The 17,460-nt window shown below is 41.1% G+C and overlaps 1 protein-coding gene across 1 annotated transcript in view; it reads left to right on the forward strand.

Moving 5' to 3' along the window:
* LOC150081564 (uncharacterized) overlaps positions 1–17,460 on the forward strand; it is a 52,083-nt gene that overhangs the window by 18,401 nt on the left and 16,222 nt on the right. The window contains exons 2-4 of the mRNA XM_090379590.1: positions 3,833–3,889; positions 3,997–4,042; positions 15,507–15,600. Coding sequence (XP_090235716.1) covers positions 3,835–3,889; positions 3,997–4,042; positions 15,507–15,600 — 195 coding nt within the window. The 5' untranslated portion in view covers positions 3,833–3,834. The remainder of the gene's footprint in view (positions 1–3,832; positions 3,890–3,996; positions 4,043–15,506; positions 15,601–17,460) is intronic.

Genomic DNA, 17,460 nt, shown 5'->3' on the forward strand with positions numbered 1-17,460 from the left:
GGATCACATTAGTGAATGCCAATACCAACGGTTCATTTTATATTCTGACTCTCTCAGCGTGTTACAGGCTTTAATAACCGTGAAATATAATTGTCACCCAGTTCTGTCTAGCATTCAGCAGAAGATTCACTTCCTCCGTGAACGTGAATATGACATCCGCTTCTGCTGGATTCCTAGCCACATTGGGATTAGGGGAAATGATTTGGCTGACACCGCAGCCAAATCAGCAATCCCCAATAATAATCGCCGCCTGTTAGTCCCCTATACAGACTACAGGCAAACAATACAGCAGAAGATTCACTCCCAATGGCAGGATTTTTGGAATAGACAGACTGCGAATAAACTATATCGTATAAAGCCTGTAATTGAACCGTGGCAGTCTACTCTGCGCAGGAATCGTAAGGAGGAAGTTGTTCTTGCCCGGACCCGCATAGGACACAGTCATTTGACTCATTCGTTTTTGCTGAGGGCTGATGACCCTCCTATGTGTGAGTCCTGTGGCACAATTTTAACTATCAGACACATTTTAATTGATTGTCCAGCTTTTAGCAATATCCGTCTTACCGCTTTTAATCATCTGACTGAGCCGTATACACTCAGTCAGATTTTGTCCGACAATGACCATGTGTCTGCTGTTTTTAGCTTTTTAAAATCAATAAATAATTTTACTCGTCTATAAAATTAATATTTTTATTTATACCTTTTGACATAGTGACCTAACTAATTAGGTCACTGAAATTTTAAATTTGTGTTAAAAATGACCTGGTCTTGGCGCATTATGGCCTTAGTAGCCAATGCGCCAATAAAATCCAAACAAACAAACAAACAAACAAACTTGATGTTGAGAAAGCCTTTGACACTACATGGCGATTCGGCCTCTTAAAAGATCTGCATTCTCTTGGCCTGAGAGGTAATCTATCATACTTTATCAAAAATTTTCTACATCAGAGATCCTTTCAAGTTCGTTACCGGGGAACCCTCTCTAAGATCTTTACCCAAGAAGAAGGAATTCCGCAAGGGTCGGTTCTCAGTGCCACTTTATTTGCAATGAGAATGAATCACATAATTGAACTCATTCCGAAAACTGTAGATTCCTACCTCTTTGCAGATGATCTCTCAATATCCTGTCATTCTCAAAACATGCATTATATTGAACGCCAGGTACAAATATCAATTAATCGCATCCTGACATGGATGACACAAAATGGTTATAGACTGTCCAGCCAGATATCTGCTGCCATACACTTCTGTAACAGACGCAATATGCATCCTGAACCCGAGCTCCACTTGAATAATCATCCTCTTCCCATAGCTAATTGTATTCGTTTACTAGGATTATTTTTCGACAGCAAGTTAAACTTCCAAAAACACGTTGAATATCTCCGGACAAACTGTCAAAAGAAACTGAACATACTCAGAGTTTTATCAGCGACAACATGGGGAGCAGATCGTTACACCCTGCTTCACCTGTACAGAACCATAATTAGATCACGCCTGGACTGCGGGGCGCCTGTTTTTGATTCTGCTAGGGAGAGTGTTTTATCTCGCCTCAACCCTATTCAACATTCAGCTCTTAGATCAGCATTAGGTGCGTTCAGAACATCTCCAGTGCAAAGTTTATATATCGAAGCCCATGAACCTCCTCTAAATATCAGGAGAAAGATGTTGCTGTTAAAATATGCAATCAAGATCCAAAGCCAGGTAACCCATCCTAATTGGTCAATACTTCATGATCAGCTGTATATGACCCTGTATAGAAACAAACCACAAACAGTTCGGCCTGCTGGTATTAGGCTAAAACATCTAACAGAAGATTGGGATATACACTTCGATAAAATCTTGCAAGATCCTATAGATCCTGACCCTCCATGGTCTGTCATCACGCCATGTTGTGACAAGTATTTCCATCAGTGGGGTAAACACTCTCTATCAGACTTTACCATCCAACAGCTGCACACTGAACATGCTCAACATTATCCTGACTTCGCTAAAATATATACAGATGGATCGAAATCCGAGAGTGGATCGGGTGCAGCAGTGGTGCTCCCTGATAAAATAGTTTCTCAATCTCTTCCGACAGAGTGTAGTAGCTACACAACTGAATTATTTGCCATAAAGCTTGCATTAGAAAATGTCTTCCATATGTCAATTCAAAAGAGCATAATATACACAGACTCGCAAGGTTCCGTATTAGCATTGCAAAACAATTCCCTACCTACTTATCCGATATTAAAGCTCATCAAAACACAATTAATACGTCTTAGAGAGCATCAGCAAAAGATTATCTTCTGCTGGATCCCAGGCCATACCGGAATACCAGGGAATGAAATTGCAGATGATGCTGCCAAAAATCCATCCAGCCCAGCCCAAACGAATTCTCTAGTACCCATCACAGATTATAAAATGAACATACAAAGAATATGTAAAGATCAATGGACTCTTCAGTGGCAAACACAATTCCATAATAAACTATTCCAAATAAAACCCTTACCAAAATTATGGGCTTCTAGCTCTATAGCAAACAGACAAGAAGAAGTAATTCTAGCCAGAGCCAGAATCGGCCATACTCATTTAACCCATCTGTTTCGTTTGTCAGGAAATGATCCTCCCCAGTGTAATCATTGTCATACACCACTCACAGTCAAACACATACTTCTGGACTGTACTCTATATAATAATGCTCGACTAATGTCTTTCAAATCTCTGTCAAATTTAAAGGAACCTTTGTCACTTCGCCATATCATAGGCGAAAATTCAAATCTTGCAGAATTCTTCTCCTTTCTAAAACGAATAAGATTGTATAACCGTATTTAACTGCTTCTAAGTCAACAAACACAGACTGTATGCATCACTTCCATAAGTGCAATATGGCCTAAGTAGCCATTGCACTTTAAACCCCAACAACAACAACAACAACAACTAAATGAACCAACACAGGCAGTATGAACCACTTTTCTAAGTGCAATATGGTCTAAGTAGCCATTGCACTTAAAACCCCATCAACAACAACAACAATCCCGGATACAGTAGGGGATCGTAATTTGATATTCGCTTCTGATGAATCCCTAATGACATTGGCACGAGTATAAAGGGAAACCATTTAACTGATATCGCAACCAAATGAATAAAGACCCTGGATAAATATGGATTTCCAAATGCCACATTCACTGCTTTGGATAGGCTGCAAAATATCATACGAGTTTAATACTTTAATCTAATACAGTATTGGCAGTGTTTCTTGGGCAGAATCGTAAAGAGAAAGTTGTACTAGCTCGGATAAAACACAGTCATCTTATTCACTCCCTTCAGATGAGGGCTGATGACCCTTCTATGTGGAACACTATAATACCATTTTAGCCATCAAACATATTTTTAAATGTACGCCTTTTGTGATTTAGCGCTTTTAATTGTCTGACTGAGTTTTATAAACTCAGTCAGACGGTTAAAAGCGCTAAATCGCAAAGGTTTTTTTAAAAACTCAGCAAGATTTGTCTGACAAAGATGACATGTCCTAAAGTATTAACCATTTAAAAATTATAGATTTCTATATACATATATAACTGTTTTTAACAATCATTGTATATAATTCTGTTTCTTTACCTGTTTTTACTTCAATTTACTTCGTTTTAGCTTTTTATATATTGGTACATGGTAACTATTTGTAAGTTACTGCTAATTTTAATATAGTTAATAACTGAAATTGGCACAGCATGCCTCAATTGGAATACTGGGATAAAACTACATTACTTCTAAGTCAGATCAGCTAAGATTAAATCTAAAGAGCATTCAGAGTCAAGCACATTTGTCTAAATATTTTGTGTTTTTCTTCTAGCCATGAAATTTCTTATCTTCATTTGTCTGCTCGGTGTTTCCTTTGCCTTCGTCCAGGGTAAGCCATTTTTGCATTCTTTCCTAAATAAGTTAATTTGTCAAATATGTAAAAAGACTGTTTTCCCTTTTTTTTTTTTGTTTTTAATTTCTATTCTTTCTTTGTAGATGAGGTTCCAACAGAAGATGTTGAAATCAAAGACCTGGATATACTGTAAGTATTTATTTTATTAAAAATGGTAGTTATCAGTTAAACAGTAATGCGTGAGGGACTCTAAGAAATATATCATCATATCTTGACAAACAGTGTTTTTGGTATGTAATTTTAGTTATACTGAGAATTACTTCACACTTTGAACCGCTATCCACCATTTTAATTTGTCTCCCTTCAAATACAAAATACTCCGTTTAGGTAATAATAATGGGAGACATTATCAGTAAGAATTCTTTTGTCATCCGGGTGAATAATAGGATCTAGAGCCCCCATGGACATCATACATTTGTGGAAGGTATTTCAGACATTTACACTAGCCGTTTTCATTAGACATTTACACTATCTGGAAAGGTCAACTTTTGAATCCCGTCAATGAGGGACTCGATTGCTAAGCGATTATTAATGTAACCAAGCGACTCCAGCGACACATATTTTATATTGTGTGTGCAAAAAACATAGTTTTCCCTTGATTTTAAATACAGTTTTCATTATTTTCTTGAACTGCGTAATTTTTACACTACAAGAAGTAGGCAGAGTTCCAGAAAGAAAATTCGACTTTCTGTTTCTTGTTAATAGCACTGACCAAACTAACTCAGCCGCTTGGTTACCTACCCTTGTGGCACTCATATGCTCATCAGCCCTTTTTCTACTGACTGGACTGCTCATGATAGATTACTAGGTATCGACCACTACCCAAAAATAGTCCGTCATATAGAAGCAAATTTACCATCCTGCCACAATTAGACAGCCAATTGGAACTTTGCAAAAGCTGATTTGGAAAAATATAGGCAATTACCTACCCTAAAAAGGTCGCACTGCTCGTGGCACTGCTCCTGCCTCCCCGTGGCCGGGCCGGAAACATGGAAGGAAAAGCTATCCTTCCAGGATTGGCCCCGGGTGCCAAGCGTATTTCGAGGCCAATCGATATTCTTGTGATATATAGAGCGCTGTTGTAAAGTGATTGAAGTTATTTTCTTTTAAGTTCCTACATTTTTATCAACGGCCTTTCTTTAAAACTAGTTCTATATTTGAAAACTACAAGTTAGAACACAGAAAGGAAACACACCTTTCTTTTTCTTATAATTCTAGTCCTACTTCAACCGCTTGGCCTCCGAGCGGCACTGCTCCTGCCTCCCCGTGGCGGGGCCGGTAATCTGGGGTAAAGTAATCCCCAGGGCTAAAAGGAGTAACGATGAATAAAAAAGACTATCCAGCTATAGAGCCTTCAAACTCAAGGCTAGATAACGCAGTGATGATGAATTAAGCCAACCAAAAAGGCTCCGAAGAGAAGTGCAGTGCAATGAGATGCCAAACTTTCTGATGATACACTCTCTCTCTCCAACCAGCCTGTTGGCAAATTATCACCATTCGTCATCCAAAGATTTTTGGAATCCATTGCTGGAACACCAAAAACGGTTAAAAGACTGCAATCCGGAGACCTATTAATTGAAACAGCCAACTCCAAACATTCCGAGTAGCTGCTCAAAACAACGACATTCGGTGACCTGCCAGTATCTATTACTCCACACAATACCTTAAATTCCTAGAAAGGCGTTATAACCGAGTGGGATTTACACTTTCTGAAGAGGAATTAGTACTTACAATTTCTGAAGAGGAATTAGTTCAAGAACTGAGTAATCAAAAAGTAATCAACGCCAAACGCATAATGACTAAAAAAGATGGAAATCTCGTCCCAACTAGGTCAATCGTTTTAACTTTCAGTACCACGGATTTGCCATCCTCAGTAAAAGCTGACTATTTAAACTGCCGAATTCGGGCTTATATCCCTAATCCCATTCGTTGTTTTAAATGCCAAAAATATGGCCATTCCCAACAAGCACGCAGAGGAGAAGCCATTTGTCCTATTTGTGGTTCCAAGGAACATACACAAACAGACTGTTCAGCATCAAGTCCCATTTGCCCCAACTGCAAAGAAAATCATCCAGCATTTTCAAAATCATGTGAAATGTGGGAAACGGGGAAGAAAATTCAAAAATATAAGATTGAACACAAAGTCACATACCCTGAGGCACGCAGACAGGTTACGTTGACCATACCCAGTCATTCATATGCATCTCACACTCGAATCTTTAATTCAACAGCAGTACACACTTATGTATCAATACTTCCCAGCACATCTATGGCTAATTGGGTTAAAAATACATTATTTAACTCAGGAAAAGACACACATCAAACTAAAACCAGTGAATCGATCAAAACACCAATCAGCATCCCAACTGATACACGGACAATCCCGCATGACAAAGAAAAATTAAAAACTACTAAAGACAACAAGAAACCTGAAACATCCACCAATAGTATGGAATTAGATGTACACTCAGATCATGAAGAACCCATACTAGAACTGCATGCAAATGACATTATGGATACTGGACGCCCCAGGTTCCCAAAAAAAGACCGGAAAAAGTGCTCCTCAAAAAAAAAAAAATAGTCAGAGGAATCATCCTCAACTAAACCTAAATGAACCATAATATCTTACAATGGAATTGCAGAGGTTTTCGTTGCAACACTGACGAAATTCAATACCTAATTAAACGATATTCTCTAGTTGCCTTCTGTCTACAGGAAACTTACCTGACCTCACAAATTTCTCCTTCCATAAAGAACTATTGCCTTTATCGAAGAGATCGAAATACTGCTAATGCTGCCCATGGTGGTGTAGCAATCCTAGTAAACTCGAAGATCACAACCAAACGTATCCCACTCCAAACTGAAATAGAAGCTGTTGCTGTTCGTATAACTCTCCATAGTGCAATAACACTTGTCTCAATCTACCTACCACCAAACCGTACTTACTCTTTAAAAGATCTTGAAGACCTCTTTATACAGATACATCCACCTCTCTGTATATTAGGGGACTTTAACGGGCACCACCCATTATGGGGCTCTCCTAAATTGGATAGACGGGGCCGCCTAATTGAAACCTTTTTAGAGGCACTAAATCTCACCATACTCAATACGGGTGCACCGACACACGTACAGCTCCCAGCAGGACACATTTCAGCAATAGATCTCTCAATTTGTTCACCAGTACTAGTCCCAACCATAGAGTGGTATGTAATAAATGATCCCATGGGGAATGACCATTTCCCAATAGTAAGCAACTTTCTGAAAACAAACACTCCTTTAACTCAACCCGGTAGAAATTGGAAATTTGTCCAAGCAAACTGGGAAAAATTGCAGTCATCAATCGACCTTGATGAGGAAAAAATCCGCCTCCAGCATATTGATGATGTGACAGATTACATCACGTCGCATCTTTTTAATATGGCTAAAGACACAATACCACTATCAAATCCCCAGGGCCGAAAGCATTATAATTACTGGTGGAATGACAAATGCACCACAGCAAAGAGAGCAAAAAATAAAGCCTGGCATTTGTTTCGGCAATGTCCGAGCACAGTCAATCTCATTAATTATAAGAAATTAAGGGCAAAAGGACGCTTCATACAAAAGCAAGCAAAGAAAGAATCCTAGACCCGTTTTGCATCCAGTTTTCACAAAAATACCGATCCCAAAATAATATGGAAAAAAATCAGACAGCTGTCTGGTAGGTTTCCTACCATACCTTCTCCAATCCTCTCCTGGAATGGGAAAGATCTCTCTAAACCTGTAGATATAGCTAATGTTTTAGGCAATACCTTTGCAGAAATCTCAGCAACATCAGCCTATACTGCCGCATTCCAAAGGATTAAAAACACTAAAGAAAAGCATGGTATTCACTTTCAAACTGCCCGTCTTCTCCCATGTAACAACCACTGCAATATTCTGAACTTCTATATGTCATTAAAACCGCCCGCAATGGTGCTGCCGGGCCAGATGGGATTTATTATGTCATGCTATAACATCTTGATGACAAAGCTTTGCGCCGCCTCCTGGTCTTTTACAATCGCATATTTTTAGAAAATGTTTTTCCAGCATCTTGGCATCGCTCTACAATTTTGGCATTCCTGAAGCGTGGAAAACACCCAAGAGGAGGGAGTACCACAAGGATCTGTTCTAAGTGTCACGCTTTTTGCGATCAAAGTAAATTCCATCAGAGAACAACTTCCTGCAACCGTAAATAGTGCCCTCTATGTTGATGACTTTAGCATATTTTGTCAGTCATGAAACATGAGGGTTACTGAAAGACAACTGCAGAAAGCCATTGATCGCCTTAATTCCTGGGCACTTGCTAATGGCTTCAGGTTCTCGCCGGAGAAGACCGTTTGCGTACATTTTTGTCGTAAGCGTAATCTTCATCCTGAACCTGAATTAAGGCTCGGACAAAATGCTATTCCAGTAGCGACACAAAATTCTTGGGACTCGTATTCGATAAAAAGCTGACCTTTCTGGATCACATCCGTGAACTCCGCACAAATTGTACAAGAGGGCTGAATATTCCGCCCTCTCCTTCCTCTACATCTTGGGGTGCGGATCGATGCACCCTACTACGCATCTACCTTGCACTTGTACGATCCAAACTAGATTACGGGTCCCTGGTATACAATTCGGCCAGAGACAGTGTACTTCGATGGCTGGATCCTGTCCATCATCTGGCTCTCCGTACCCCTATTGGGGCATATCGAACATCTCCTGTCCAGAGCTTATACGTCGAAGCAAACGAACCGCCGTTATCGCTTCGACGTAAGCAGTTGTCTCTAAACTATGCTCTAAAACTGAAATCCCTGCCAGACCATCATACGTGGCTATCCGTTTTTTAGCCACGATGGGAAAATTTGTACAACACCCGTAAGACTGCCAATCGTCCTTTCGGTATTCGTCTCCAAGAGCTACTCAAAGAACTTAATATCAAGGTAGACAAGGTTGCCTAAACACCAAAGCAACCCCTTCCACCCTGGCATGCTCATGTTCCGGCATGTGACTTGTCCCTTAGAAATTGGGGAAAGTCGGACACTCCATCTTCTGTCTACCTGCAGCTTTATTCAGCACACCGTACTGAACATTCTGACTTCGCGCCAGTTTACACAGATGGTGCGAAGTCGGAATCATATGTGGGATCTGCTGCTGTCTTTAGAGACAGCACTACATCGGAGCAGATTCCCTCTGAATGCAGTATATTTACTGCAGAGCTGCACGCTATAGAGTTAGCCTTGGATCACATCAGTAAATTCCAATACCAACGGTTCATTTTATATTCTGGCTCTCTCAGCGTTTTACAGGCTTTAATAACTGTGAGATATAATCCTCATCCAGTTCTGTCTAGCATTGAGCAGAAGATTCACTTCCTCCGTGAACGTGAATATGATATCCGCTTCTGCTGGATTCCCAGCCACATTGGGATTAGGGGAAATGATTTGGCTGACGTCGCAGCCAATTCAGCAATTCCCAATAATAATCGCTGCCTGTCACTCCCCTATACAGACTACAGGCAAATAATACATCAAAACATACACTCCCAATGGCAGGATTCGTTCAATAGACAGACTGCGAATAAATTATATCGTATAAAGCCTGTAATCGACCCGTGGCAGTTTAGTCTGCGCAGGAATCGTAAGGAGGAAGTTGTTCTTAGTCGGATCCGCATAGGACATAGTCATTTGACTCATTCGTAAATGCTGAGGGCTGATGACCCTCCTATGTGTGTGTCCTGTGGCACAATTTTATCCCTCAGACACATTTTATTTGATTGTCCAGATTTTAGCAATATCCGTTTTACCGCTTTTAATCATCTGGCTGAGCCTTATACACTCAGTCAGATTTTATCCGACAATGACAATGTGTCTGCCGTTTTCAGCTTTTTAAAATCAATAAACATTTCTGCTCGATAAAATTTTATATTTTTCATTTATATCTTTTATACATATGTTATACCTTTTTACATAGTGACCTAACTAATTAGGTCACTGAAAGTTCAAAATTTTTTATATATGACCTGGTCTTGGCGCATTATAGCCTTAGTAGCTAATGCGCCAATAAAAATCAAAACCAACCAACTGAGCCGTATACACTCAGTCAGATTTTATCCGACAATGACAATGTGGCTGCTGTTTTTAGCTATTTTAAATCAATAAACGTTTTTACTTGTATTTAAAATTTACATGTTATTGTTATTTCTTTATTGATTTATCTTTTTTACATTTTGTAGCTTTGTTATTTTATATCTTGACATGGTGACCTAACTAATTGCGTCACTGAAAACTTAAAATTTTTTATATTACCTGTTTTGGCGCATTATAGTCTTAGTTGCTACTGCGCCAATAGAAATCTAAACCAATCGAAACCACTGACGTCGCATGGATTGGCCGACACGGTCGAATACACCTGGAGTTTGAGAATAGCAGCAGCGCAGACGAGTCTCGCCACAAGATCCATTTCCGTGTCCACAGGCAATTCATATACGATAGATTTGAGGCCCCCCCCATAGAAAGAAATCAAGGCTCGATAAATCAGGTGATCAGGTCAGCTGAGGCCAGGCTACGGTTCCACCACGGCCAATCCATCGACGCAAAAACGCCTGTTCAAATTGTCACGAACACACCTTCCATAATGGGCAGGCGCTCCGTTATGTTGAAACCGAATGATGCGTCTCACATTTGCTGGAACATCGTGAAGTAACCCTGGTAGAACTTGTTCAAGAAAGATCCGATATTTAGCGGAGTTCATGCTGGATTGTAACAAGTATGGGCCTATTAAGCAGTCACCGACCATACCTGCCCACACATTTATTGGGAAGCGTTGTTGTGCCGCATGGGGGCGCACCGTGTGGGTTGTCATGAGCCGACACATGAGCATTGTGCTGATTGAATAAGCCTTCCTGAGTGTACTTGGTAATATTCAAAACTTGCTGGCTCATCTAGCTAAGAACACGAAAGTAGTAAAATTTTGGTGAGTCGCTAGCCATGTTGGCATACCTGGCAATGAGAGTGCTGACCACGCAGCCAAATCTACTGTGCAACCAATTCATGACGCTTTCAAAATTCCTTTCACCGATTATAAAAGTCTTATAATAAAGCGAAGTATTGAATTACTGGCAAACCATCTGGCAAAACCAAGAAGGCAACAAACTCCTTCGGATTAAACCGAAACTCCAGTCTTGGCCATCTAGTTTCCGCTCTAACCGAAAGGAAGAAGTCACACTTGCAAGACTACGAATAGGACATACACACCTTACTCACCTTTATCTTCTCTCTTCCTCAGACCCGCCTTCTTGTCAGAACTGTCATGCTCAAATCACAGTCTAGCACATCATTGTTGAGTGCCCTCTCTATAATGGAGTACGGCAGACCACCTTCTTATCAAATTATGCAGCCCAAATCACACCTACTTTGCAACAAATATTAGACGACAGATCTGATATTGATGCAATTTTCACTTTCCTAAAAGGGATAAAATGCTATGACAGAATGTAATGCTTAAATCTCACATAATGCACATATCTCACTTTTAATAAAGCCTGTTACCTCCTACCATTGTTTGGCGCATAATGGCCTCTATCTGCCGTGGCGCCGTAAAACATACAACAACAACAACAACTTCCCGAGTGAAATATGCCTCATCTGTTAACAAATCATAGGCTGGAAAATTCAAGTCTTGAACACTTTCTTCGAGAAACCACTGCGCAAAAGCCACACGTGCAGGATGATCTTGGGGGAGCAGTAACTGAACCCTTTGGAGATGAAAGGGGTGTAAGGAATCGTCGTGCCAGACAAGACACGACGATTGCTGTACGACATCTCGACAACAAGATGTCGTACATGTTGTTGAGATGCTGTACGACATCTCGTTACTGTACACTGCATAGTGTGTGCATAGTGTGCATAGTATTAGGGTCAGGCGCCACCTGTGGTTTCCCACATCTGCGCCATATGTTCGCTGTGAAGGAATACAGTACTACTGTAAATGCCAGAAAAGTGTTGTGTGTTGTATATGACATATTGCGTTAGGTTCTGTTGTGTGTCCTGGCATTTGGCCGCAGGGCCCCTGGTGGGACTCCACGTTGCCCGCACACACCACTAGGAGGTAGCCAGTCTGCCCATTATTCTCTGGCTTGTCTCCGCCAGGGTCGCCAGAGCTTCCTGGACGGAGACAAAAAAAAAAAAAAAAAAAAAAAAGGTAGAGTCGGGGAAGTACAGAGTGTACGCAAGAAAGGAGGGTATAGCTAGAAATATGGAGGATGTAGGCGAAGGTATCCTCCAGGTTATCAATGGAGCAATAAGCGCCATCAGTTGAAAGGGGAACCCGGGAAGGACGATAAATAAGACAGCAAGAGAGCCGTGTGCAAGTTGCCACTGAGGAATGAGGTGGTCCATACGCCAGTTGATCCTATCCAGGTTAAGATCAGTTGGCCAGTTAGGTTAGGATCAGATGTTTGGGTTGTTCCTATTTTGTGTTGGCAATAAGGTGCTCCGTCTTGTGAAGAGGGCTTGTGCAAACTTGGTAAACTCATAGTAGTAGTTTTCTTCTGTGATGAATAAGTGTTCATTTCCTTGAGGGTTATCTTGTATACGAGTAAACAGGATGCTGCGGAGGTCCTCATAGTGTTGGCAGGTATATACTAGATGGTTCCAGTCTTCTATTTCACCACATGCACAGTAGGGGTTGTCAATGATTCCCATGGATGTTAATTTATGGTTTATTGATCCGTGTCCAGTGATGAGGTAGGTGGTATGAAGACCAGGAGAAAACCAAGTTGGAGATTTAGGAAATACGGCATTCACATAAGGTATAAATTTCTTGGTGATTGGGCCCTTGTCGGTAGCAGTCCATCTGTCCTGCCAGGTCTGAAGTAGTAGGATGGCAATTTTTTTCTTTTCCTGCCTGATTTCATTCAGGTTATTGATGGAGTGTCCAAGGATAGTTGCTGGTATACCCCTGGATAGACAGTAGTGGAGGCCCCTTCGAATAACCTCCAGATCAAGCGGAAGGACGCCCGCAAGAACCTGAAGGGCTGGGTTGCTAACTGTGCAGCATGCCCTTGTAATAGTAAGAAGGATGGTGCGCTGGATGGTTCCCAGTTTACGTTTGTTGTTGTAAAGAGTTGCCCTGCGAAACCAGACCCCTGATCCATACGTTATGAAGGGAAGGAAGATTGATTTGTACAGAATCTTAAGGGTGCGTCGGTTCAATCCCCAATCGCGACGACTCACCCGTGCGATGAGAGCAGTGTAGTTTCTCACTTTCGCGTGGAGGTGTGCAAGATGCGGAGAGAAAGTGAGCTTAGGGTCAAGTATTATTCCCAGTAGTTTTAACGTAGAAACTAGCTTGACGGTTTGGCCTTGAAGTTTGATAGTGGGGTTTCTAGTAGGCTGCAGTGATCCCTTCAGGAGAATGGATTGTGTCTTTTGGGGTGAGAGTCTTAGTTTGTGTAGGGCTGCCCAGTTCTGAAGGATTTGAAGTGCCTGGTTTCCTCTGGCTTCCAGAGAAGCTCTGCTGTCAGCCTCAATCGAAATGGTCACATCATCAGCAAAGGCTTGTATACCTACAGGACCTAGGTCCAGTCCAAGGAGCTCATCCAGGACAATGTTCCACAAAAAAGGACCAAGGACTGAACCCTGGGGGCAACCTCTGTAGATTGACCTGGTAATTCTTCGGTACGTTGAGGAGATTGTAATTTTCCTATTTGATAAGTAGTTTTCGATGCATTTGTATAAATTTAATGGTATATTTGCTTGCCTAAGTCTGCGAAGGATACTTGCCCACCAGAGCCTGTCAAATGCTCCTGCGAAATCTATTGCTATTAGTAGGTAGTATTTGGAGGTAGAAGTTGAGACTGCAGAGATGATCCTTTGCAGTGCGTCTGTACACTGCAACGAGACACTCCTAAGGCAGAGGCAGCGGCACGTGTGCTGGTAGTAGGATTATTCTGGACGGCATTCAACACACTTTCTCCCATGGCGGGAGTTCGCGTTGTACGTGGTCTGTCCACACTACTCCTGTTACCTCCAAATGACCCATAATCGCGCAAATTTTGATGCACACGCGCAAACAAACGGTGGTCTGGTACATGTCTATCTGGGAAGCGTTCTCCATAAATTCGTTGAGCGGCTCGTCCATTGCCCTCTGCTAATGCATACACTAGGTGCATGTCTGCCAGCTCACAGTTCGTATATCGATGCATGCTCTTCGTGCGGCGACTACTGCTTGAATGAGTAAACCAGAAATTTTCCCTCTCGCGAACTGATGAACAGCGCCGTGTACCGACTTACGGTGACGTTTACGGTTATGGGTTCCTATTCGATTCACATTCCTTTAGATGTTACCTACCTCCCCAGGCGCCTCCGTAGCCAGGTGGGAAGGAGCAGCAGTGCGTAGCACATGCTTCTTGATTAGACTGGGGTTCGAGCCCGTCACCACCAAATACGGAGGATGTGGAAAGGTCAGGGAATGACCACCGCATATCCCGGAGCAATATGACCTTAGTTGCTAATGCTCCAAATAACAAACAAACAAACCTACCTCCCCTAAACGTTTGTACCAATATTTTTGAGACACCCTGTAGAAGAACTTTTTATGTATTTAAAACATACTGGCCTGTACACAGGAGCGTATAATTTAACATCTCTAACGATATGTTGCCGTAAATAAACTGACTGTGAACAGACACAATTTGGCCTCAGTAGCCTTTGTGTCGTTAATCCCAGTTGCAACAACAACAACAATACCATTGCAATTCGTTGTGAAGATATTCACAATATGAGATATAATTAAACGATGCATTAAAACTACATTGGTTGTAGAACTGATGTGTGTGCATTAACCCATGCATAAGTAAACTTCTTCATACTCTAAGACTTTAGCCAATAAATTCCTTCATAACTGTAGTCGTAAGATGTTTATTCGGTTTGTAACGACTTACTCAGGATCCTGGACCCAAATAGTATGCGCTAATTACTAACAAAAAATAAATACTATTGAAATTTTATTGCAGAAGGTTTTGTATTGATTTTGTCATCTGCGTTCTCTGGTATTTAGAGTCAGTCTTGATACTAAATATTTTATTCGTGCGACATCACATGATGTCTAGCTCAGATATATTCCCTGATGGACACAGAATTATAAGAGGAGTTGCTATTTGTGATATACAAATTTGGAGGAACTCTGCTAATTCATTCAATGAACTAATTAGTTACCAAAATTTAAGCAGCAGTTGTAAAAGTAGTGGAAATATTCGATTGCAGTTTTCGATGTATTTTAGCCAGATGTTCTTAACTAACTTTGGCAACCTTTATGCTTTCCTCTCCACTTATTATACTGTGGGCTGCCGGAACGATTACATTGCAATGGAGTTGGATCTTGTTATTGAATTCAGTACGCGACATCAGCACCATCTGATGGGTACTCAATTTATGGTCTTGGGGTATATGAAAAATACGTTATAAAATTGGGGCAGTGCTTAACTTTTAGAAACCAGTGTACTGAGAGTGACATTTAAATATACCTACGTTATAACGATTGCATATATTAAAAGTATGTGCTTTGGTTTATTTCTATTGTTATCTAGGGATTCTCTGAAACAGGTGGTTCAAAAACTTATGGACAAAATAAAAGAAGCCCTCCAAAAAGGGAGCACAAATGTGAAACAGCTTATTTCCAGGGTAAGGTTCCAATATAGCATATTTCGTACTTCTTTTGAGTCTCAGAATTCTATTTAGTAGATAATTATTTTTCTATTAACTGAAGTGAGTTGTGATACAGGTATAATCTAAATAGGAATCTAGTATATAGTGGTTTAATAAATTAAATTAATCGCAGTTTAAGGATAAATTAAACAATTAAAACTCTTGAAAACAGAAAACATTCCACTGCATAGAGTTTCTAGTCGTTTCTAGATCATCACACAGCTGTATCGGCAGAAGACCGATAAAATGAACAAGTCAAAAGGTCGCTTCGCTCCATTCTGCCTTGTGTCGCACGAACCTGAATAATACGTTTTTATATTTTAATTTCTTTTTAGTGGGGGGAAACCCCGTTCAATTGTCCATGCGAAAAACATGGTGATGTTAAGTCAACATCAACCTTAGATAATGTTTGACCTTGACTTTTGTTTTTTGTCATAATAAAAGCCAAAACTCTGATGAAGTTTTATTCCCCTTCATTTAAATATATATGAATCCGTGGAATATATTCTTTCGATCCAGCTCTCTCGCTTGTGACGTGTTCACAAACCAAACATTTCTTCCTTATTTCATCTCGACGTGAGCACCTACACGTGGTGAGGGGACCTCCCAGTGATTCTGCTGGCCTTCCAGATTAGCATCACAGAGATCCAACGCACGTACCTTGGTTCCAGAGTTACACCATTGGAATGCGGCCTGTGCAGCCGCAACGCGCGACTAGTGGACATTCGGAAAGGGCGGGGGGGGGGCGAGTGCCAAGCAATCTTTCTAGTGCGTTTTTTCTAGAGAGAGTACTAATACTTTCATAAACCCTCCAACGCTCGCAACATTACTGCTTCCCTCGTCGGAGCAATATGGCCTTAGTTGCTAATGCTCCTAAAAACCAAATAACAAAACAAAAAAACAGCTTCCCTCGCTGAGCAACTTCGCTGCTTCAACGCTAGCAATGTTACTGGTATCGCTAGCAACGTACTGCTCTCCTCTTCTGCTAATCGCTTGGTCACTGGTTAGCACCGGTCCTGCCTCCACGTGGCAGGGACACGTGGAGGCAGGAAGAAGAAGGAATTCCCTCTTCCAGGGCAAAAAGGAGCAACGATGGATTGCAATGAATATCCATCACTGGAGCCCACAGGCGGCAAAGTTAACTCTGTCTCAGAACATGAGTCGAATCGTTAGAAGAGACTTCGGACGGAACACCGATTTCAGATATGCCACCATTTCTTATAATGCACTCATTGTCCACACCTGTCGGGGAGCTATCACCTTTTTGATACAGAAATGTTTAGAATCGGTTGTTGGATCCCCTAAAAGGGTGAAGTGTATCCAGTCTGGAGGCCTTCTAATTGAAACATCAAAAACATCACATTCACAAAAATTTTTAAAATTAAAGACCTTTAACAATAATCCAGTGTCAGTTACGCCCCATAACCTCTAGATGCGTTATCAGCGAATGTGTCTTACTAACTGTTTGTGATGAAGCAGTAGTGCAAGAGCTTAATGAGCAAAAGATAACACGTTAAGGAAGAATAATGACTAAGAAAGATGGCAACCAGGTACATCATTTTAACGTTCGGTACTCCGACACTTGGCCCCGGGTGCCAAGCGTTTCCGTGGCCAAGCGATTCTCGTGCGATAGAAAAGCGTTTTTTGTAAGCAACTAGGTTCTATTTTGTTTTCTCCCTTGATTATTAAACTTTTTCTTTAAGTAGCCCTTTTTCTTAAAAGCACTAAGAAGAGAGCCCAGAAGAAGGAAAGAACCTTTTTCTTTAATTAAATTAGTCTTACTAATTGTACTAACCTATACGCTTGGCCACAAGCGGCACTGCTCCTGCCTTCCCG

Source organism: Mastigoproctus giganteus, chromosome 8, assembly GCF_048544385.1.
Source record: "Mastigoproctus giganteus isolate SK-2022 chromosome 8, ASM4854438v1, whole genome shotgun sequence".
NCBI classification, from domain to species: Eukaryota; Metazoa; Arthropoda; class Arachnida; order Uropygi; family Thelyphonidae; genus Mastigoproctus; species Mastigoproctus giganteus.